General features: G+C 33.6%; 1 protein-coding gene across 4 annotated transcripts in view; it reads left to right on the top strand.

Annotated features, from left to right (window-relative positions):
- The window catches only part of pan (transcription factor pangolin), a 144,405-nt gene that overhangs the window by 20,473 nt on the left and 97,622 nt on the right, over positions 1 to 26,310 (top strand). For 3 of the 4 annotated variants that reach the window (XM_077433526.1, XM_077433524.1, XM_077433523.1), the window contains exon 3: positions 2,952 to 2,990. The exons of the other annotated variant lie outside the window; for it this stretch is intronic. In XM_077433526.1, the coding sequence (XP_077289652.1) occupies positions 2,952 to 2,990 (39 nt within the window). The remainder of the gene's footprint in view (positions 1 to 2,951; positions 2,991 to 26,310) is intronic. 4 annotated transcript variants of the gene reach the window in all.

The raw sequence follows: 26,310 nt of genomic DNA, 5'->3' as shown, positions 1-26,310 counted from the left end.
AAAAGAGAGAATATCACCGCACGCCATTGATATTTACATACATACACAGACAAACAATAAATTTATACATAATCATAAAAAATAAAATAGCAGATAAAGTAAAAATATCAAATAATAAAATAAAAATTAGGGAATTTCTTGCACCTATAGCCAGCACCAATGGACGAGACAAGATCAAAATTCCACTCATACATCACATTCAATTATACAAATAATGAGCGCAGGCTATCGGACAAATAGTTTAAAAATATATTGCTGTTATGGATTTGATCCAAACGCTACCTTATGAGGGGGCTTATTTTAGGTTTTATTTTAAAATATGAACTTTCATTGTAGAACACCTGGTACTATCATTCCATTACTCATCTCGTTTATGCTTCTCACTTTGCGTGTTGCAACATCGGTTTTTACGAACAACGGCCGTCCTGTCCGCATCTTTAATCGGCGGATTTTTTTTTTAATGAAAGTTGGTACATCCTATAGTGGTAAATCCACTCGTTTTCCCCCGCGGGGTGCTGTATACAATCTCCTCCGCATAAAATGGAAGTGGGTGATGTGTAGTGCATGTAGATAGTACATACATAGGTATGCTGGGGTGGATGTAGAGAACATTATCTCATCCAGGGCGGGCGGCGACCAATACAAGAGACTTGCGCGCCTTTGGCCGCCATTTTGCGATTCGCCAGTTTCCTCCCCACCCCTCTTCGGAGCCGGCGCCGGGTCCAACCCTCACCCTCTTTCGTCCTCCTGCCACCTTCCTTTCCCTCAGCATCCTGGTCCCTCCACGTCCAGGGGTACTCCATGCGTTTTCTTGTGTGGCTCGAAAAAAGTTTTTTTAGGTAAGACAATCTTCTTGTGTATGTTTTATCGTGATGAATGGTTGATAACAGGTTTGAGTTGCGGAGCTCGTTGAACTTGGAGCAGCTGTCCTTTTGTTTTACATTCGGGCCAACTACTCTATTGTAATAAATTATTGAAAATAAGTGCTTTTGTTAGCAGTTAGGGTATGAATATAAGTGCGGTGTTCCGTGGATATATCGCGTTAATTTTTTTGCGTCATGATTTTTCGTTCCTAAAATTTTGTATATGTATATTTAGTTTTGCGGTTGCTTCTTTGCACATTTGAGCAGTGAAGTGCAAAATTTATACTAAATAAGTATACATTCGTGTTTGTATACGAAATCAGGTAGCAGTAATCAAATCGCTGAATTTTGCGATTATGTATATTTTGACAGGTCCGAGCACGTTGCATTTGCATCCGCCGGATTGTATTGTATGGTGTGTCGCTTGCATAAATTAATATTTATGACAGTTAGAAATATTCATAAAATAAGTTTAGTTTTCGTTTCAGTGCGTTTACAGCGTAAATTAATATTCCGGTGTACATATATACGGTGTAAAAAATAAAAATAAAATAAAATATGTCATGAATTTTTTAAGTTTTAACTGTTTTAACGGCGACGCTTATCGGTTGTTTTGTAAAGTTTGACAACTTCCGCTTGACCTCTGACGTTTCGAGTTGAATAAAAATCTTTATATTTTTTTTATGAATAAAATTCTTCTCAAAATAAAATCTTACTCTAGTTTCAGTGAGCAAAACACAAATTTAGTTTAAAAAAGGTATTGAATACAACTATTTTTTCAACTTAAAAGTTAACACTTTTATCGTGCGCGGCTTTCCATACAATGTTTTTTTATTGATGAAATTTTTTTAAAACATTAAAAAGAAACGTCTGGTATGTTCCTGTCGAATCAATATTTATACAATAAATAATTTAAGAAGTATAGTACATTCAATCCTTATACGCAGGATACGATTCAAATGTTCTTTTTGTGGAATGCTTTTGTAGGATTTTACATACATACATAAATGTGTACGTATTGTTATGCATTGATTATATTTCAAAGCTCAGTTCGTTAAACTTTAAGTGGTTTGGCGCTATTGAACTAACAGTTTAGCGTGCAGTATTGTTTAAAACTAGTGTAATAAATTTGTTTTATTTTTTTCTCTCCGTAGTAGTATAGTAGTCTTCATGAGATTATAAACGAATTCGTTATAAATTTACACGTATACACCACTTTTATTGGCCCATTGTAAATTTAATTTATATGGAAACGATCTAGATTAAATCTCCATTTGTTTGATGGAGCTACAGCGCGTTCGTCGTGTAATTTAAAAGAAAAACAATAAATTTGATTGGTTCCCAGTTGTTACGAAAATTATTTACATACACACAACGAGTGCTTGTTAGCAACAAGTTAATACGTAATTTATAATGTTACATATTCTAGTCATTAATGCCAATTTCGTTCGCTTGCAATTTGAATCATTATATAATAAACAAATACTAGGAGGATGAGATGTATAAACAAATTAAAAAAAAAGAAGGATTTTCCGTCGGATTTGCTATTCGTGACCTAATTGCTCGTTTTCTTCATACAAATCGGTCGTAATATATTTTTACATACCTCCTTTACGCTTTTAATGCCTGATGGACTTTGCAAATGTTGATTTTGCAGCTTTAATTGAACATTCCTGCCTTCACCATCCTCCCTTAACTCGGATGGGGCTGTGGGAGGGTTTTCTCCCCTCCCCGGGTCCCAACCGAACCTGTCGGCGTTGTTTATCCCTTCATCTCAGATCTGGAATTATGTATGCAGCCCGCCGCTCCCCATAGGCAAACATATCTGTATATGTATGTATGTATATACACGTAAATATATACAGAGTTAGATGGTTGAGACTATTTTCATTTAAGGGACATTACTATCTATCTATGTATCTATTCTCCATCACCACTTTTAATAACACTTTTTCATTACGCAAGAGGATTTCAAACTAGGTTTCGTCAGTTATTTATGAATTTAATTACCTTTGTGATTTTTTTTGATGATTTGTATGATGTATGATTCGTCTATCTTATGTATCACCTCTTTCTCTTTGTACACAGAACCCTACACCTGTCTTCAATCCGTTTCGATATTTTCAGGTGAGTACTTTGTAATTATTTTAGTAGTGTGCATGTATTGTATTAGTTGTGTTTTATTCTTCCCATTAGGTCAATTTTAGAGTGAAGGCTTTAAGTAATTTTGACAGCCTCACTCCAGGACGACACGTTTCAATTGAATCAGTTCTGTGGAATTTGAATCATTAGTGCAAAATCTGTTTACCAGTTGAAATACTAGGTTCTGCGATTTGTGTTGTGGGTTAATTTTCATACTATCTTCATTTTATTCCGCTAAATTAAATACATTTTCTGGATTTTGGCTTTTCTTTAGAATGCAATAGAATGAAATGAAATCAATACTGCGTGCGGTTTGAAACGATGCGACGCGACGAGGTACTCCAATAATCTCAAGTGACGAACTGTCAAAAATATCGACAATTTATGTCATATAGCGTTACGATAATATGATCAGGAAGTGAATACTTGTGATTACATGTACATTGAGAGTTATGAGTTATAACTCATATCGTGAATCATAACTCAGTGGGAAGCTGAAGCAAAAAAAGAAAGACGTGACGTTCCATACTATTCAGTGTGTTTTAGCCCTTATAATCGTCGTAATTACGTTGTATGTCACTCATAACTGATGACTAGAGTACGGATAGCCAAGGTGCCGCTTATTGTTCAATTGTTGTAAATGCTAAACCCTTATAATCGTCGTAATTACGTTTTATGTCACTCATAACTTCTGACTAGAGTACGGATAGCCAAGGTGCCGCTTATTGTTCAATTGTTGTAAATGCTTTGTAAAAAAGGTTCGGCAAACCTTTAACAATGCATTTACAACATTTGAACAATAATCGGCACCTTGGTTATCCGGGCTCTACTTATGAGTAACATACAGCGTCACTACGGCGATTATAAGGGCTAAAACACACCGAGTAGTATGGGACGTCACGTCCTTCTTTTTTTTGCTTCAGCTTCCCGCTGTGACCGTAAACAATGAGTGTTCCCCAAACTGGATTCGGGTGTACTTGCACGTGCATATGCAGAGTGCATATGTTTGGGAGGTCGTGTGTATGTCTTTGCATATCCATATGCATCCGAAAAGTTTCTCCTACATTTATTCAAATATGGGATTCATCGTTATCGATCACTGTCAAGCAAGGATACAAGGATAAAATATCGCCGAAAACACTTTAGGGGGTGATTTTTGGGACTGTCTACTATGTATACGGGCTAGAGGTGCTGCGATTTTTCGCAGCACTTTTTTTGTTTAAAATTATCTAAAAAAACCCATTCACTATGTTTTCACCCTAAATGTATGCCGAGTTCAGACTATGCTTTTTAAATGAATTATTCAGAAACAATTGTGTTTTCGCCCTAAGTCACACTCAGCCATTTAGTCAAAATTACCACATTTTTAATGTATTGTGTATGAAATATTACTTCATCTCAAACAAACCCATTTCAATTTGCAATATTTTTTTTTGTAACATGTAATAGGAGTGACAATTTTTTTCTATCCAATTCATATTACAATCTAATCTTGCAGCGGGCTCTCGGGAGTTATTTATTTATTTTTTAATATTGTAATCGACACAGATGTGTTAGATTTGATCCGGTATCTCAGCCGTAAAGATCACCTTCAAGCCGTGTCATTTGAATGGTAAATTTGTATTTACATAATCGAATCGTCGAATGTACGCGCCCACGTCTTAATATTTATTACTGTCGTGAAATTTCGCGTCAATATGTAGTTTCACGGTGTCATAACAATTCATTTTGATTTTTTTTTTGTATTTATATTTTATCATTCCGTCTGTGGATCTTCCGTCGACGAATCTTCTGGGCGGGGGGAGCTAAGAGTTAGTTACCCACATCTCTGAGTGGATTCTAGTGCGATCCATCACGGTGGCTAACCATCCGCAAAATGATCATATTATAGCGCGACATTGTCAATCTATTTGTATGGCCGACGTCTAATTGTGTGCTTCATTGTGGGTACTGGTTCCGCTGGGTCCCTCTCTCTCTCTCGAACCTGAGACTGCTTCCGTCTCGAGACGCACGTACGCTGATTAATAGCCCGACCACCGTCGTGCTTCTCTTCTGCGTTCGTTACTTGAATATCGTCTTCGATCCAAGTTTTATCATCTGCCTAGTTGCCTCACAGACATACGTAATGAAGCATTCGCGCAACATGACAATGTGACGATTCCAGACAAAAGACAACTCGAGCGTCGCGAGTGACGGAAGGGACCGAAGTCCATTTCAGCCAATAGTTTCTAATACATATGTAGCTCAATATTAGGTATTTAATATTGTAATCTTTGAAGTTCACTACTGTCTTTTCAATTTTTGGTGTATTATAAAACTTTCCCCTACTCGAAGGCAAAAAAAAACTGCAAAATTTATGTATATAAAATTGAATGTCTGTTTGGATGTTTGTCTGTCTGTCTGTCTGTCTCGTATAGGCTCCTAAATCACTCAACCGATTACGATGGAACTTTCAGGATTTGTTGTATGCATGTCCGGGAAGCTTTCTATGAAAAAAAAACGGGAAAAAACCTCTTAATAATAATATTCGTAATTACCATTTTACCGGCGCGAAAGTTTGAAGCGCCATTGTGATCAAGGAAATGTGTTCGTTGTAGTCATTGTAGTCAAGGAAATGTGTTCGTTGGTAACCAGTTGGTTTATGACGACACGAAGTTGAAGAGACGTTGTTGAGTTCCAACCATCACTTTCATCATCAACCAAACTAAATTAACAGAAAATTTTCAACTTGTTCAAACAGATTGTATAGACAAGTCAGCGATTATAGCGGTTCTAAAATGAATGACTAATGCCATCTTCGTCTTATAGATTACTAGTAGTTTTATTACTGGTATTTGTAATAAGAACAACTTAAACATGGCTAATCTAATAGTTCTAATAACATTCATTAGTAATCTAATAACATTCATTAGTAATCTAATAACATTCATTAGTAATCTAATAACATTCATTAGTAATCTAATAACTAGAGGTATGATAGTCACAGTGCTATCCATTGTTCGGCAAACCTTTAACAATGCATTTACAACCTTTGAACAATACACGGCCCCCTCAGGCTCCGGTGACTACTAATAACATTAATTAGTAATCTAATAACATTAATTAGTAATCTAATAACATTCATTAGTAATCTAATAACATTCATTAGTAATCTAATAACATTCATTAGTAATCTAATAACATTCATTAGTAATCTAATAACATTCATTTGATTTTATGTAAAATTTATTTGACTCAAAAACAAATATATTCAACGATATCAATATCGTCGCCATAGACTTTGTTTTGTTTTCGATGCTTCCAACCAAACCTTACATACATAGTTACAAAGTCTCTTTCGAAATTATCTATTAGATGCTATTAAACTATCCACCGGTCGATCAATTTAAATCATTTTCTTTCGTATTATTGACAAATTAGAATCAACCAACCAGCAGTGTGGACTAGTGGTTAGCATATATGCTTTCGAACATAGTGGTTTCGGGTTCGAGTCCCACAGGTTGCTACTAGCCAGATCTTGGTTTGTGACTCCAGGTCGATAGTTTCCTATCAGAGTTTGCCAATTTATATGATTTTCATTGAAATGTTTCCAATAAATTGACAACATTTAACCATTTATTGCAATTTTAGAGTTTTCGGCATCTCGGATTTTGCCTGATTCCTATAAAAATGCTGCAAATTTGTCCATAAAAAGTTTTTCACCATCTTAAAATTTGACAATTTATGTAAAAAAATGATGCTTTGCGTCTGATGTCTCTATGATGCTTTGTGAAAAATATTCTAAAAATTGTAGATCGATGTTTGTAATTGGTTAGGAAGGCGCATTGAGGTTTACTTTCGGTAAATTTTAAGGGTAATATAAAATTACTTTTTGTAAATTTTAAAGGGTTTTTGTTGGTCTTATTTAAATAAAAATAAAAGTTTCATCAAATTGTATAAAAGCTCACATTCAATTGTATGTTTTGTTTGGAAATACATATAAATCAGAGCTGACTCAAGTTCAGACATAATGTTTTGGGAAAAATTTAAAGTTTGAAACGTATAATTTATCCATTGCTCGGCCTAATACTTATTTGTACTCAAAGAAATTGAGGTCTTATCTCAGAAAGTATCAAGATTATGTACATAAATAAGTTGTATTTAGTAATAAAATATCTACCTAGTCGGAAATATTCCTCCTTCAGTAGAAACTTTTAGCAATTTCTATTAAAAAACAATGACACTGTCAGTCAAAAAGCTCATGATAACATAAGTAATTGCATTACGCAGACCTTTTCATGCACTTAAAGACCCAAGATTTTTTCTTGGGTCCATGGAGTCCAGATTAAGAACCCACGATCTAATCCGTACTCGGAAGTCACACTTGGTGAGACGTAGCGGATTACGCGGTAACTCACGTACTAATTCGGAAGTAGCTATCCGATTACCTGCGATTTGTGTGGGGGAGGACTTGATTGTAAAACCCATGGGAATTTCACCACTCTCGTCACGAGAAGGTCAATATATGTATTTGTGCAAGAATTTAATAGTGAGCAAGGATGCATGGAAGAGTATTGCAACGCGTTGGCGTTTTAGTTATTAAAAGATAACGTACCATTTTTTTTTGGTAATTTATTATAGCGACACCTCAAACATGGTTCGATAAGTTCTGTTTGCTATGCTTGCTGAACGTCATAGCATTTTTCCGCTTAGAAGTTGCCTGATTTATTAGCCAGGTAGATTGGTATGTGTTCAGGTAGATATGTATATACACGTGATGAAGTTTTCTCTCTGGAACTGCATTATTTTTTTTTGTTGTTGTTTGTTACTTTTAGTATCCGGTCGGAATGAATCCCTATCGTAAATAACGTCTCAACGCCAGGTTCGTCACGCTAATTAACCGAACCAGCTCGTGTTTTATTGGTTGGGCATACCTCACAATTGTTCGCTTGTTCGCGAAAGCTTCGAATTTTCCTGTTTTTAGTCGACAGAATTCAAACTTGGGGTGTTTCAATGCTAACTTAATTTCACGCTTCTATTAATCACGTAGCCGGTAAACTGTTATCCGGCCTAACGAATTAGGCACACACTCTCTACGCAGTCAAAAGTTTCTTGAACTGTTTTTCAATATTATGTATGTACATACTCGCATATTGCAATAGTTGGAATATGTAGCTTTTCAGATCATGTCATAGTGGCTTGACGGGTTACCCCAATACGCCACTGTGGCTAGATATAATAGCGGCTTGTCAGATATTGTCTTTCTTCGTCACACAGACTTTCTGTGTGCGTGGAGTGTTTAGGAGGAGGATATAGATAAAGCATCTGACCAGCCGCCACTGATAGTGAGTATATAAAGGAAGTAATGACTAATTTCTCATTAGTAAAGCCCGGATAACCAAGGTGCCGTTCATTGTTCAAATGTTGTAAATGCATTGTTAAAGGTTTGCCGAACCTTTCATTTACCGAACCTAAAGGTGTGTCAACCATTTTTTTGCTCCTGCTTTCTCGGACAATAGAGGGGTTGTTATTTTATGGCAGCAACTCGACCGCCGATCTCTAGTAATGAGTTGTTTCAAAACTACATACATATGTATGACGCAATTCCATGAAAATATTAACATGTCTATTTAATTTTCATATTTTTGACTTATTTTAATCAGATTTCTATTACTTTATCTGGGTGAAAAATGCTAGTTTTATACGATTATTTTTTATTTATAATATAATTTTTATTAAATCTCTTCATTCACTACATCATTACGAGTAAAATAGATATGTAGATTTATTTTTCAACTTACCGTTTAAAAATAAGTAACTTTTTACGGTTTATTTTATGTTCCAATTGCATTATATAGTCTGGAATGAAAAAAGGGGGAGAAATTCTCGGGACCCGAATATTTAAAATGCCACGATTTCGGAGAAAATCGGAGCAACAGAAAAAAATTAATAAAAATTAAAAACCAACCACAAATAACGAATGTACATTCGCTAGGTATCCCACATTTGAAATGATGTAGACATTTTTTTTAATCAAAAGATTAACTCGAAAACATGTAGAAAACTTTTTTGGAAGGATTTTTATATACAATATATTTTTGCTTTTTGACTGAATGAAAGAAATGTAAAAACACGTCATTATTTAAAATAGGTATTTTACGTATAATATTCAGAAATAATTAAGTGATTGGTTTTGTTTGGAATTGTCTTTGGGAAAGCTGGAAATTTACAGTTGGCATAAAAGTGAACTATTTGTACGTATTAATAAACCAAAGATTAATTATTTTGTTTGCTTCTAATAATCAAAGAGAGTAAATATGTATATACATATGAAAGAGTTCACAGGTGAGTTTCCCATTTAAAAAATTCCATTCGAAATCTTTTGGAAGTTGTTCGCAAATGAATGAAAAGTTATTCTACACCCTATTTTGTCCAAAAAAAAACAACACAATTTTTTGCGTGAAGCCTCGTGCGATAATTATGTTCGGATAGTGGCCCGGTGTTATTGTGTCCGTAAATGTTTTGTAATTGAACGAGAACGCGGCATATCTCACCGTGACCGTCACCGTGAAAATACACATAACAACCTGAACTGTTTGTAATGAAAACTCGACGTCGGTGTCCAATTGTCAATAAGTCGACTCCAAATGTCTTCGTGACCGAGAATGAAATTTTTTCCTTCATTTTTGTATGGTAGATATCGGACATATCATCTTGGGCAACCCAATTTCCCTTTTTTATATTAACTTTTGACGCGTTTAAATTAAAATTTCTAATCCTTTCTTCGTTGCGTTTTTCCCTGTGAATTAAATTCGCTTTTGACAATATTCTCTCGATTCTCCTATCGCTCTTTTGGGATGCAACCGTGCATGACCGTTCACGTAATTCGAATTAATTCGCCCACGCTTTTTTCTCTGCGTTCGTTCATAATGAGTCGGATATTTCTTATTCGATTCGTCCATTTACTACGTACCGGATCGATCCGAACTAGAAATGATCGAATTCACACGTTCCGAGCTTCAATCCGGCTCTGGATCAAAACAAATTATATTTTTGAAAGTGCAACGACTACGGTATTACGTTTCGGTATTGATTATAAACGTGAGAAGTGATTTTATTATTATAATATTGAAATTGTTTTGTTTTGCGATAAAATTATAAATTTGCAATCGTGCCGTCAGACGTAAAATGTATTATGGCATATATAATATAAACATTTAAATCGATAATGCATGCGTGAAATCATTGTGGTACATATTCATTGGCGTGAAAATCAAAACGAGCAAAATGGTCCTTTTCAAAGAGTCTATCCGTCTATTGTTGAAACAATTTGTATACATGGCGGATTTTACACTATTCTCTTCACAATGAGCGAACGCATGTTTTGAAAACTATATCCAATTTGATTTTTCATGCATTCAAATGCCGAAAGGGTCCTTTTTTGGGTACAATTGAAATGAAGACGTCAAAAGCACGAGAGCGGTTCAACATTTCAATTATATTTTTTGCAATAAAAAACCGATGATTTCATTACGGCTTATAAATGTGGGAATATCCCTGGTATATCATCGATAGTAATATTTTTTTCGTGTTTGAGATAAGCTTTGTATAAGTTGAGGGATTTATTTTACCTGTCTATAAGGCCAATTTCTCCGTAAGTTGAGAAAAGCTGATTTTGAGTGCTTTCAATTAGCTTTTTTTTCAGTCATCTTTAATAAATCACCCTGAATGGACAGGTTGCCAGGCAACCATCCATACATTTTTTTCTTGTCCATTGTTGACCATTTCACGGAATCCCATAGATTTTTCCCCCTCCTATCTCAGTGCCATAACATTTGTATGCAGGTTCCTTTGTGTCGAATCTAGCTTCTTTTATTCCCCCAAAACATTCGTCTCTCTCTCTCTCTTCTAGGATATGCGATTCTTGGAAGATAACATTATGTACATATACTTAATTTTCAAATATATCAATATGTTTGAATTTATTTTATTTTTGTTTGTATTTTTTGAATTCATATGTACCTATGTATGTAGAGTTTTTATGTCGCCAACGCAGCCGTGTTGAAGATCCCTAATAATCCCTTATCTCGTTCCGTAGATAAGGGATAAGGATGGATATTGATACCCAAAAACGATTTTTGACATGTGAAGTGTGATTGAGTATCCTCATACATACACAGTGGAACGATTGTGTTTATCGTACCCATTCAAAGATCCATCTTATCGGACATGCATATTTATTTGGCGCGAATCGAAATAAAATAAATTCGTCTATTATATATATTTACGTTTACAGTTCATTGGGTTTTATTAATAACTCAAGTCAATTTAGAAAGCAGATGTACGCAATATATACGTAAAAAAATTATTTAAACATTTTTTATATACATATCATTTTTATTTATTATTTTCTTAGGAATGCTATGTCTACCTATAATTTTCAGTTTGCTGATACACCAAATGTCTTCTATTGTTTACCTTTCGTACGCACAGTATAAATAGGAACTCTTCAATCCAGTAGTCTCAATAGAATTATTTGTTCTCGTACTCGTCTACAACTTGATTCGAAACACGTGTATACACAGATGCACATTGTGTATATGTATTTTAATTTTTAATTTTTTTTATTGTGTGTTTGTGTATGCATAAGGATTAATTTAGACAATTTGAAAAATATATCCGCGTGATATATAGTAATATTAAATTTTTTATCGAATATTATATTATTCTATTTTGAACCACTCTGTTTTGGAGCTTTTTTTTTTGTTGGGATTGCTTTGCTTGCTTGGTATCCATTTACGTGTGGTACACGGTGTTTAGAGGTGAATATTTGCGTTCAACAAATATTTGTATTGGACTAAATTCCTACATTCGACTGACCGTATCTTCCAATCGTCTCTAAATATTTTGTTAACAAAAAATGGCCCGAAATTTATGTACGCTGTATAAAAACGTTTCCTATATACACTATACACACATGCGTACATAACATTTGTAAATTTGTTGGAAGAGGAGTGAAAGAACGGACACCTACCTCCCATTCGTAAATATTATGCTCGATCTCGTCCGCGTGCACTTTTCAATTATGAAAGTCGATCTTTGTTGAACTTCCCGGTCGATTAATGTGTTTGAAATTTTAAAAGAAGTCGGTTTACCCACGCGGTCGAGGCATTTCCGTTCTGTACAATCTATTTCTGGAGACTATGGTTCATAACTGAAAGCGGCCAGAAAAAATATACATTTTATTCCCTCGGGCCAGTCAGTCGTTTCCATCTTGCACAAATTAAAATCAATGAATGTCATATTTTTTATGCATGATAATTTATTTTTATTAACATGATGCTGACTCATCATATTTACTACATAATAAGAAAGGATATAACCACTAACTTCAATTTGAACAGCGAATGATATGTCGCATCAGAATTATAGACCTAGATCGAATTCATATAAGTAATTTCATTAATCTTTCGTATGTACATAGGTATGTACTATATAAAAGCAAACTTATAAAATTTCTCTCTAACAGGATTTATGATAAATTTATTAAGATAAAAAGGTTCACGAAGTTTATTAAATGAATTAGTTAGTTCCATTGAAAAAATTTGGTTCATACATGAAGATTTTGTTGGTAAAACGTGTTTACATGTATTATTTATTTAAAAGCGATGAGGACAAAAGAGTTTTAAATGTATTGGTTTTGTGTTGGTTGATGCTAAGCGTATACATTTTACCACGCTAAGATGCTACAAAAATTTCAATGCACTCAAAGAAGTATGAAACGCTGTATGCTTGCCATAAAGAGGAAATACGTGGGTGAGAAGTATGAAAGGTGGACAAAAGAAGTGCTAGAATGGTACCCGAGAGGTCACAGGGAACATGGGTGGACAAAATTAAGAAAATGTTTCGGTTGAGACGGAGTGTTGGAGAAGCCTTCATCCATCAGTGGAAGGTGAATAGCTGTCGATGATGATGATTACATCTTAGGTCTATTCTAATAGCTACTGGTCCAGTGACCATTATCTATTTTACACAGTATTTATTACTAGGTACTTATTGTCTTATTTCCATATTATCATACGCAGCATAATAGGAAAAAGGCTCTGAAACATTTATGCATATATGTATATGCGTATGTGTATTATTTTTTATCTAATTGGCGAACTAAAACAAATTGTGTTACAAACTTTGTTTATACCTGAAAGGTATAGAAATTTTGTTGTAATCACCGCGACTCTTCACAAATGTTTTAGTAAGGCTATTTAATAGTGATTCTGCCATAGAATTTCCTGGTTAGTTTGTTAGTAATATCTACGACTAAAGGGATGTGAATTTGATCAAAAATAAAAAGGCTTATCTTGTCCTTTTACAGAACACGCCCACGAAATAACCTATCGGGCACTTAGGTACTTAAGTACGTACATGTTTACAAACCGGCTTATGCTCGTGTTATTTAAAAACAATATTTTGACATCCCCAGGAGTGGCAAAAAGTTCTCAACGGTCGTTTTCGCGAACTTTCCAACCGCGAATCGTAAATTACCGAGCTTCGTTTCGACTTGTCGACGCTTCGTTATTCGCAATGGACCCGCGGACGAGCGATGAATGCTGGCGTTAACGCGCCAACGAAAGTCGTTACCGGCCAACGTGCGATGATGTGACCGCGAAATTAACGGCGGGCGCGTGCGGCGTTATTGCAACGCTGAAAACACGCCAAAATTGCGAAAACACGAATAACACACACTCCACTCCTCGCTTTTCATTCGTACTTTTACGATCGTGACCTTAACGTGTGCGCTGGCATTATATTATACACTAGGGCTGTGGAGTCGTGGCTTTTTGCCCGGAGTCGCTAAAAAGTTGAACGACTCCGACTCCAAACTTCGCATTTATTTATTTAATTAATAATTTATGTGCATATTCAATCACCAACAATCGCATGGCTCAAATGTGATTCACCAATGCCCAATGCATGCAAATCTGAGACTATATTTGTCTTCACATTTAAGAATTTTACTAACAAATATTAAATTCCTAATAATAAAATTGATGATCCCGACAAGTTGTAGTTGAAAATGACGGCAATTTATGGACTATTCTTAACAGTTAATATAAACTATTGGTGTGCCCTTTGATTTCAACGCTAAATAAAATATATTACAACTGTAAATACACGCTCTTTTGTAATAATAAAACAAATATTCGAAAATTAGACTATTCCAATTGCGACTGCATTCATGTATGTATGTACCTGAAAATGTTCTTATATATTGTATAGGATTTTTTTTAATCGGAGTATATTTTAACGATTCCTCAACCCTGTTATACTCACATAATGTGTAATGATAATTTTGAACCGCACACCATTCAAGTTCATGATTTATCCCCACCATATGCTAGTTCTGAATTACTGCTACTTATCATTGAACGGTCGATATGTGTTCATGTGTGTGTGTGTTCATTTGTTAGCGGCAATATATATGTAAGTTATATGTAGCTTTTATACAACATTGAAATTTAAATATAAAGCAACGCGTTAATGTATGCGAATTTATACACTTATGTATATTGTTTCCGAAAATAAACCTATTAGTTAAATTCAAAATTCTATCTAGCAAACCACGTTTACCGAGTGATTAATTTCATAATAACCATAATTTCATAAATGACCACGCTTTCAATAACAGATTTTCAAATTTAATGTGAATCTGGTATTTAAATATGCGCTGTTTTTTTTTTGATAGATTGTATTATTTCATTTTTTAATTGGAGCAATTGAAGCGTTATAGTTGAAAGTGGCATAATTCCACTTTTCGTCATTTTGAGAAATATTTCGCAAAACATTAAATACAACGTTTTTTTGTGTTTAACAATATTTGATAATACTGGTGACCTGAAATACGTTTATTCTGCTTTTCCGAAATTCTGGACATATTGAAATAAAATAAGTGATAACAATTTGTGAACCAAATCAAACAGGAATACTGTTTTATGAGTTAAAAATTGCCACTTTCAAATATAACGGCTCAATTGTTGAAGGGATTTACATAATTTAGATAGATATACATATGTATATACGTAGATTTAGGTAGATAGCTGAATATTTCGGCAGTAAAAATTCCGATTATCAATTTTAGGTTTATGTATTGTAATTAATTTCGATAAGGTAATTAATTCAAACGAAGTTCTAGCAAATAAAAAAAGTATTCCGTAAAACTGTTCTGTTGCATATACATATGTACAATTGGATATTAATTAACGTACTCGAGTGAAATATATTTTTTTGTTTGTATATATATATATATATATATATATATATATATATATATATATATATATATATATATATATATATATATATATATATATATATATATATATATATATATATATATATATATATATATATATATATATATATCTCGGTGGTTGCGTTAATACTAACCACCTTGATTGAAAATAATTTTTTCGGAAGTATTTCTGTAGTGATGCTATTCAGACTTGAATATTTGAGACTCCAAATCAATTGTTTCCTATCAGAGTTTGCCAATTTATCTGATTTCATTGTTGAAATATGATTTCCTCATCAAATTGGCAAAACTATCCTACCCTTCAGTCACCACTATAATGAACAAATTTATTTATGTGATGGCATCATGGGAAAATATTAATTTAAAAAAATGTAAACACATAATCAGGTTTCATCAAAATTGTTGATTTTTTTGCGTTTTTTTGTTACGAATCTTATGACCTGTAGATTAATGTATTTAGAAGTGGATTTTGGAAAGGGTTCAATATTAAAAAAAAAATCAGTATGTATTAGGTGATAATCTTCTGTGAAAAACATAGAATAGGCTTGTAAAAACAAGAAACTACTTATGATAGTTTTTCGATCTCGCAAACCAGATCGCTCCGGTTCAATCGACATGCAATATTCTGAGTGAAAACTTCCCCAACTTCCAAACGGTGTAGGATTTTGCACATTGCCCGTAACACGACCGTATTAATTTTTAAACAAAGTATGCGTTTCGTCTGTTGATCCTACATACACCACACATCACGAAGCCACGATTCTCGTTTTCGAATTCATACTTCTTCTCCGGACAATAATCGAAAGTGCTTAATGTGCATGTTTGTATATGTTTAAAATCGAGTGCTGCGGCTATATGTATGAATGTCGTCATTAAACCTTTTACATGCGAACATGTGTTGAAAATAATTATCGGGTTATTAGCGTTCTGTGGATGCAAGGTGAGGAAGACCGGTGATTACCGCATTCCTGGGCACCTGTCATTCTTGTGCGCTTTCTTCCCCAAATCATCGTTTATAATTATCAATTCTCACGTGTGCGCCAACCCTACAATCCCTTTAAATTCAACACCACGAAAGTCCACCGATTCTCAATTTTTTTTCCAAATACAACATAACTTCTTTACGAACTGTATAGTGAATTGCTTTGGTGTGACGTCTGCTTCGAAAGTAAGACGGTGTTATAGGCGCGTCAACCCCCTTATTTTACTCTTTCCTCTCCCTTTAACCCTTCCTCCCATCTTGAAAATTACCTCACAAAACTTCTCTTACTGTTTCTTTCTTTGTGTGCATGTGGTAAATATTTTGCAAAGTTTTACTTCAAACGGCCAATTTTGTATATGCTATGGACTGCCTGTAAAACCCGAGACCAAAACGTCATTCGGGGATTATTATTAGCGAGAGATGATCTCGGATTTAAAGATGACGGTTTTTCGAATTTCGAGTAGTTCTACGTCTGGTGAAAATCGTACTGCAATCACTTCAACCGTTCTCGATTTGTAAGTCATCATGACCGCACGCAGTCGTGTGTTTGTAAGTAATTATAGCAAGATCCTTGGTATTTCATTGTCGTATGCAATAAAATGTTTATTAGGAAGTTAATCGGTGTTTATATGTGTAATGGCGCTTGAATTCAGCTCAGTGTTTTCTAAGTATGCTTTGGAATTCGTCAATGTTTATTCGATATATAAAGTAAATTTGCCGTCTAGATAATAATCTTGTAACGTAGATTTGCATATTTGAATGTTAAATGTGTGCGAGCGCTGTTGATTTCAATCAAGTCCTATCTGAAAACATTTGGAATTAATTGTTTTGATTATTGTTCTATGTAAAATCTTTTTTTGTTATCGTTTGTATTTTTATTGTTCTAGAACCTATGTAATTCAATTTAGTCAGTGAATATAGAAAAAGATGCCTTCGCAAAAAAACTTCAACTTATATATTTGTGTATATTATTTCTAATTGTTGTTTGCTATTACGAATTTTTTTAAATATGAACAAACAGCATTACACTGTACATAATATAATATTGATACCAAAAAAGTTTCTAAAAATAAATTACAACAATGAAATAAAATAAAAACAAAGAAGAAAAGCATCGAATAGTGAAGGTATGGGATATGTATGTATGTGATATTAAGAATAATGACCAAATAATATATGTAAATTTAAAGCAAGAAAATGATCAATATGAGTGGAAATATTTTTAAGAGAAGTACAAGATTCTATAATTAGATCTAAGGAATTACATGAATAGTTGGTAGAACTGGGATTAATGTGAAATGATTTGATTGGACATTGAAATAGGATTTTGCTTAATAAATAAAGACTATTAATTGTGTAAAGATGCAGTGGTCGAAATTTGATTCGCGTGATTTGGATCCGTTTTGCAAAATTAAGTCAATTTCAGTCCAAGAATGCAACGGTATATAGTTTGGAGAAGGCTTTAATGAAGCTCTTATTCGTTGAACCGACCTGATTTTTGAAAAGATCAAATACTCAAATTTACTTTACATAAAATCCAGTCTGAATTGTATTATGCGTGATTAACTGCATACACGTTTTTAATACACAATTGAGCCGTTATAATTGAAAGTGGCATAAGTCCACTTTCTCTATTTCGAGAGACAGTTTAACATAATTTAAAAATACTGGTGGCCTGTCTGAGTCATTAAACTTTTATACTCATCGTAAGGTTTAACCAAGACTAATCATATTTAATAACATACATATATATGTATGTCCATAGATCCAAAAGACCACTGACTATTTCAGTCTTAACCCTTAAACTTTCAGATAGGCAATTAAATGTGTCAGTTTCAAAACCTGTTACGTCGATAAACTTCAGTGCGATGCGTAAATACCCAAAATATATACATACAGTGGTGTAGTCGGGCCAGGTCGCCGCCCTGGTGCTTATTTTTGAGCCAGGTCGCCGCCCTGGTACTTTGATATAAAAATTGTTTTTCGAGTACTATTAAAAAATATTTTTGCTTATATTTCATATAAAATTTTGTATACCAAATATTGTGAGCAGACTCTCGTTTTAACATTTTGTGACTACAACCGTATCCTCACTCAAATGCCCATTTGAGTGCAGAAACATTTTTAAAAACAGCCCAACAACAAACCATTGAAAATATTATAGATACTTTGGATGATGCCGAAATCGAATCATCTAACAAATTTTTCAGAACTGTATATTATTTTATTGCAAAAAATAATAAGTCTTAATTAAACGATTTTGATTGACTTTTCAAGTTAATTAGCATTTAATTTTTTTTATAAATATTTGTACTTCCAATATTAGGATACATATTTTTTAGTAACGAAAAAACGGGGGGGGGGGTCGTAAAAATTAAACACCATCCTGGTACTTTTTTTTATTACTATTAGTATTTAGTACTACACCACTGCATACATATATATGTACATACTACATTAAACGCGTTTGAGAATCGCGGGTCTCTCCGCGAGATGAACGCTGAAAACGGCTATAAAGGTATACACACATAAAAAAAAGCCTAAATGGGAACATAAAAAGGTAAGGCTGGTCGGGGCAGGTATTGTTATTAGGGCCTCGTTATATGGTGAATGGTCCAGCGTATGGTGGACCAGGTAACTCTCTCGGAGAGTTCACCTTGCGCACGCGCGTTTAACACACGGATTTATCATCACGCCACATTTGCTGTCAGCTTCCTCCCGGCAATTGTAAAAGTGCACTGCGTTGGCGGGCAATTCGTTAAAATCCTCTTCCTTATGTATAAGATCGAACGAAGAAAGGTGCGGCTGTCGTGTCGTATTCGGTATATTTTCTTATATGAAGGGTTACATGCAAAAGTTTTAAATTTGATGACGTCATTGGGAAAATGTGATGTTTTTATTTTGATTTTTTTCCGCAGTCGCTTTGTGCTGTTTGCTTCTTATAACTAAACTAGTAAACAGGAGCACGCATTCGTGCACTTGATAAAAAATTGAGTATTGACGTCTGTACGAACAATCATTGTGATATTAGTTTACGGACTGCGCATGCGTGTAACGTCTGTACGAACAATCATCAGTGTGAAGTTAGGCGAAATAACCGGTTTTTGTTTCTATGCAAAATTACACGATTTTGTGAATTTCGAATATTTTTTGGAATTAATGTGGCTTTATTTTTATAAAATGATTTAGTATTGGTTCAGTTAAAAATGCGCTGCAAATGTAATTTTTTTTATTAAATTTGCTTATGAAAAAACTGCGTGAAGATACTACTATTATTTTAAATTAGTCTATTACTTTTTGTATAGTACATATAATATTTAATAATAAATTTTCAATTGTGACTTTATTTGTATGATTTTTTTTAATGTAAACACTAAATTTTATTAAATAATTAAAGCCGGTGATTTATTTGTATCATGTTCGCAAGCCAACGCTTATATAATACCCAGTTTGACTAGTAATTAATAAATTAAAGCTTATAATAAAAATTAAAGGAATTCGAGTTTAGTACTTTATAATATCAAATAGCATTTTACAAATGAATCGCTGGCTTAAAAGTTTATCCTGTGTTGGTTCTCAAGTACATACATACATACATATACTTATACGATATATAAAATAAATAGATTTGTAAAATAATAAGCCTAATAATTTACGTGCATAATTTCACCTTTAAATATGCGGAAGGGGATTTTAACCATATCATACATCATATGTTAATTATTATTAATATATGATGTACTTATTTTATTTTTAAAAATAAATCTTATGAGATAAATACTATTTAAGTATATATATATATATATATATATATATATATATATATATATATATATATATATATATATATATATATATATATATATATATATATATTCTAGATTGTAATAATTTGAATGGTCAATATTTTTTTATTTTAATAGTATACGCTAAATCTGAAGATTTCGGTAATTCATTTTGACTTTTTATTTTAAGTTTGTCTTTATGTCTTATTTTTACTTTTAAATTTATATTGAAAAAAAAATAAAGCATGTTGTAATCTTTCGACGCCTTCAGTGTTGTTGCCCTTAGGCGGTGATTAGTTCGTCTACCTTCGAGGGTAGATCTTATTAGGCGATTACGGGAATATCCTTAGGGAGGCTTTTGCCACTGCTTTTTCTTTTTCTTCCCACGTCAATCCCACACATCTATGACATGTAAATTCTACAAAATTAAACAATGTTGATTTTTGTCTCTGCGATAAACGTAACGGTTCAACCGACAATATTTATGCATTATTATGCGGTTTTCACAATGCGATCGTTAAGTTTTGTGGTTTTTGGATGCATCGCCTTGGTAATTTATCCTTTTTATGTAATATCCGTTGCTTTTTAAAAATTATGCAAATTATTATATTTGCGTAGTCAACATTTTATCTTCTCTATCGGTTTATTTTATGTGGTTTTTACGTATCAGCTTCGTTTGCATATACATACATATAAAGGGTATTGTTGAAATTCCGCAAGCACTCGTCGAGGGAAAATTTACGCTAAAATGTTTTCCGCAATTATCCACTCATTTTGCTCTCACCCTAGCGAATATTTTACTCTACATACGTATAATAATGATGTGACGTTGTTTCTAAACTTTGCATTCTCGGAAAACCGCTTTTCGATTTATATATTTATTTGTATAATCTGTAACTTTCCTATTCTGAACACTCACCAACTTGTATATATACGTTCGGTTTTATTCATTTGAATACAGTGAAACCTCGATATTACATAGGGGGTGTCTGTTTAAACCGAAAGTACGCTATGTAATCATCGGCCATCACGCGTTAAATCTTCTGCACGAGTGATCATATTCTAATTATGTGAGGCTAAGCCCACACGATAGGCTCAATATATCAATAAGATTACCTCATATGTTTTTAACAATTTTCAAATTTTTAATGTTTTTTTTAAGTTACATTCTCAATACTGCGAAAGTATTTTGTTATAAATTTTTTTAAGTATCATAAAGACATTTTTCATCTCGTCTCCTTGTATCTCGATAGTACGGCGGGAAGTGTCCAATTAAATTTATGAAGGATACGTTTTATAAGCAGACGCTTTTTGCCATTTTTTTTCTTCCCTTTTCTCTTTTAGTCCCCTCGTCGTTTATATATTATAAATGAGCTTTATCTGGTGGGATTTATCTTATTGAAACAGTGAAATGATCTTCAGAGATTCTGCGCGTTTCAATTGCCATATAAGCGCAGGCGTGCATTGAAATTTAAATTGCATGCAAATTGCATTCCCCGAGCTTGGCTTTCCGCTTTAGTGGTGATGCTAGTGCCAACACCACTTTTTCACCAACACATCACCATTGCATTCTCTCCACTCGACCACTATTATCTCTTCACTAATGCAACTGCAATTACATCACGCCGTCATCTCTTCGCTCGCTATGCAAAACCCATTCAAATGCGACAATTTTTCTCGAGATGCGATTTAATTCCGAAACGGTTAGTTTGTATCGCATAGAAGGAAATGGTCGATTGATAGAAATCTCTCTGCGGGTACGCCAAACCCCCTGTTTATCATATGAAATATGGGATTATATCTTGAAAGATGTTTTCGACCTTCCGAGAAGTTCTAGTAGGGTTCAGCCAGTGACTAAGTGGTTAAATAATGCACTGACACACCCCGTATTGGTTTCTCAAACTGATTCATTTAAAGCTCGGGCCACACAGAAGCAACACTCCTGTTGCTAGAGACTAAAGTTGCGACAAGAATTGCAAATTTCTGTCTCAGAAATATAATAAAATCGAAACATGATATATTATTGATGTTCAATGTATACATTTAGCTGATAAGTCACCGGGTGATTTATCTGTGTATGCTTTCTACGAAAAAGTTCATAGCAAGTGATGCTACCAGGGCCGCCGAGAGGAATCCCAGACTCTGGAAAAATAATTCCATACCCTATGATAAACCAAAAAAATATCTTATAGTTAATATAAATTTTTAAAATATCGTTACAAATTTGTTTTTTGAGAAACTTAGTCGAATGTAAAATTATTTCTAAAAAAAATCAAAATATCTAGCGTCATAATTATGTTCATCCATTATTTAATATTTTAAGTTCTCGAATGTAATTTTTTATGAAATTATCAAGCCCCGACAGTTGGCAGACGATACGACAAAAGATATATAACGAATCTATTACCTAGCTATTTTAATAATTACATAGTTAGGAATAGAGATATGCATAATCATAAAACTAGAAATAAGAATAAATTAATTATAGGTAGAGTTAACAAAGCCACAACTGCAAGAGGTGTTTTCCACAGAGGTGTTCAAATCTATAATCCCCTTCCTGAAAACATTAAGAGGTCCTAATAACATTGGTGCCCTCTAGAAGGCTGTTAATGGACACCTTTGTGAAAGATATAATTATACATATAAGTTAAAATGCAATGTTCGATATATTATGTTATAGTTTGTTATTTTGTTTAGTTTATTATTTGCCATTAAATAAATAAATAAATTGGTCAAAAAATCGAGCGATTTTTTGTTCAATAAATTGAAAAACGAATTGCTTCGTTACTGGGCTACATTACGACGTCTCTTTTAAAAACTATTTTTTGAAATTTTAGCTGCAGATTAATTTATAAAATGACCATGTGATCAAGATATTGCAACACCAATTTTTTTTTAATTCTGACTTATTCGCCATTGTGTTAGAAATGAATTTAATGGCTGCAAAATTTAGACATATTCAATTTGTAGCGAATATTTATCGTATGCACCGACTAGATTTAATCTTTAATATATTTTATACGTTGCGTTCGAAAGCTGAAACAAAAAATAAATAATAATGCGATAATTCATATGTGGGCATAAATAATACGTGTAATTTAACGACGGTGGCCAATTACTTATCGCACTTTTCTTGCTGTGCACTAAAAGAATCCGGTTTTCGCTTGAAAATTCGATTAAAATCACGTGTGAATGTTTAGATATGTGTAGCGTTAATAATTTGACATTTAGAAAAATGTTTGTGTGACTTGGGAATCTTTGAACTTTTATCGCATAACAGGTAGGGACCGGTTTTTTTTACCACCCATTGCCCGCTGACAGGGCTGATTTTTTTCATACAAAAATCTCGCTTGCAAATCTTGCACGATTTAGAACGAAAATCGCATATTTTGACCCGGGACAGTTCTCATGCGTTCGCTTGTGACGTACATTGTTGGAATTATCCGCGTAATTTGTAAGTGGATTTACGATTTCAATTAGTTGGATTTATTTTTTCGTTACGAAAACGGTCTTATTGTTTGTGTAAAATTTTCGTTTTGTTCGATTTTATTTATCATTTCCCAAGAGAGGTCACACATGCCAGTTTCCTGCGTTTGCGCATACACACTGCAATTCTTTCGCTGATTACGAGGCTACTGACCATATTGCGGAAATGTGACTTAATAGGTCAAAACAATACACAAATTTTAATTTTAGCACATTTATTATCGCACCAAATGAATCCCATGTTAAAATTGCGCGACATGAAAATCTATTGTGCCATGCTAATTTTTAGAACATTTTTTTTGTATGGGCAATTGCAACTGTATTCGTATTCATCCTTTGTACACGTGTGTATAATAAAACTATCAAATTTTTCATAAATGTGTGATATTTCCTTTGGTTCTTTTCTATTATCTATTTCTACTACTACTAGAGTGCCATTTCTTATGTTTATGTTCGATTCATTCGTCTAGTACAGGGGTTGCAACTTTTCAAATCATCGGAATTTCTACAAAAACCATAAATGGTAAACATAAATCTTTAAAATGTTCGAAATGTAGAATCTGCCCCGGCTTGGTCCTCCTAGTACTTTTCTACCTCCTTGTACCTAGTACTATTTCTATTTGAACCTCATAGAAAATGAGACTTAAAAATGTTCTCTATAGTTGTTCTGGTTTATAAATCAATAATTAATATGAAACTATGCTGCTTAGCTATCCATTTACTCCTCTCTCAATTTCTCATTTTTCAGCACACTTCTGTTAAAGCTTTTTCTTTTTCATCTTTCCAATTTAAATTCGCTATTCACGGAATTTACTGCTAGTAAATATTTACAGTCTCGTTTGATTGATTACTTGTACTAAACACTACGGGGGCTATAACTTTCTACTTAGTAGTGGCCGTAAGGTGCATGCAATCTGCCAATAATTTTGCATCCCAACTAAGATGAGAAGCTCAACGCTCATTCATAGTATGAAAAGTTTAAATCGTCACAATTAAGCTCACTGAAAATTTATACTAGAAACAAGTATGTCAAGCACACGCTATTCCAGCATCCTGTAGGTATTTCTTCTACCATGAGATTCTCTGGGTAAACTTTGTCGTACGTTTATTAGTTAGTACATATGTGGATCTCAACAAACACAGGAAAACTGCTGTGTGCCCGTTGAGTTAACATTTCAGAGCAGAAGTTATACGGTTTTATTACATCCAAATGTCATCTTCACAGTTGGTATGTTTAAACATCGCCTCGTTAACACGATAGAACGCCCAACTTTCCTGTGATTTTTCGGCCGTTTCTAAAAAACCACAATCCTTTTTTGTTTGACCGCTATCTAATGTTTGCCACGTCTCTCCTCTTATCGCACAGTGTAAAATATCATAATTGCCCGACCAGAAGCAGTTTGTCGGCTCATTTGATGTTTTTAGATAAATTCAGACAAATAATATCAACGAGGCGTGTAACAGGATAAAGATTTTCCCCGGCAAAACAAACCGATTGATACGCAGTATTAACTTGTTGCTCTGATTGATATTTGATTAGGGCACGTTCGACTTATTTCTCCTTCTTCTATTTTCTGTGTAGTTTTTTTTCTTCTTTTCGTTCAACTGCTCCCTATTGATGTTTGATTAGGGATTTGCTGACCACTTCCCCTTGCACTTTTGCCCTATTGCCCAGTTCTCGGTGCTCGCGCCCTCGCTATTTGATTAGGAATAGTTCCCGTCTTGTTTTCGGCCCTTCGTTGACCGCTGATCACACCACTTCTCCCTTCTATCCGCGAATTGAGGGTGCTCTCGACATTTCCTCCAATCTCTGCTCATCAATTACGTCCACTCTTGTACCCTCTATCTGACCCTGCGTTATTTATCTTTTCCTTATACGTGGTATTTGGAAGCAAACAGTACAGTGGGCTCAAGTGATTCTTTCTATACATGTATGTACGTATGTATGTACATCATGTACATTTAAATATATTCGTATTTAGAACCGGTATTGAATTTTAACCTGATCGAATCTTGAAATTAACTTTTTTTGTGTGGTACTTGGAGTTTACATAAATTAGTATGTATCAGCATAGAATATGTAACCACATAGATTGGATTTTTATCTGTCGTTTAGAACCTATCAGCGTATACAACTCTCCATACTCTTAAAAAACTAAGAAACGGATGACTGTATTGTTTATGTATGTACTTTCATGATATTTTTTCAATCATTTTCTATAAATCTCGATCCCTATTGATCGAAAAGATTTGTTTTGAATCTTTAATATACGCTTTTCCTGTTGATTAGAACGTCTTAGTTAACTTACATACATATATATGTCTTAGAAAACAGCCGTGAAATGCAATATATCTCTATGGCTGATTTTACACCGAGTTTTATTTTGAATACAAAGTACAGGTATCTGTCACGTTAGTTTAAGATTTTAAGATATTTTTCGATATTATAATCTAAGATTAGAGATTAATATCCCAAATTTAATTTTTAGATGCAAAAATATTGTTTTTGGATTGTATCTATCTCCCTATTATGTGATTTACGAAAATATAATGCAATGCAAAATCTGGAAATCTACAATAGTAAGGTACTTGCTCCACTTTATAAAGTTAAGATATTAGCTACATTATTGTTTTGATTTAAATGAAATGTAAATAAATGCAATATTAGATACATCTAGCTACGATGTGCTAATTATTTTGATTTATTACTGATTGAAATTCCGCATTCTGTTAGATGGACTGTTCGGATTGTACGTACATTGG

Source organism: Arctopsyche grandis, chromosome 6, assembly GCF_051622035.1.
Source record: "Arctopsyche grandis isolate Sample6627 chromosome 6, ASM5162203v2, whole genome shotgun sequence".
NCBI classification, from domain to species: domain Eukaryota; kingdom Metazoa; phylum Arthropoda; class Insecta; order Trichoptera; family Hydropsychidae; genus Arctopsyche; species Arctopsyche grandis.
This window is presented reverse-complemented; position numbering and strand designations above follow the sequence as displayed.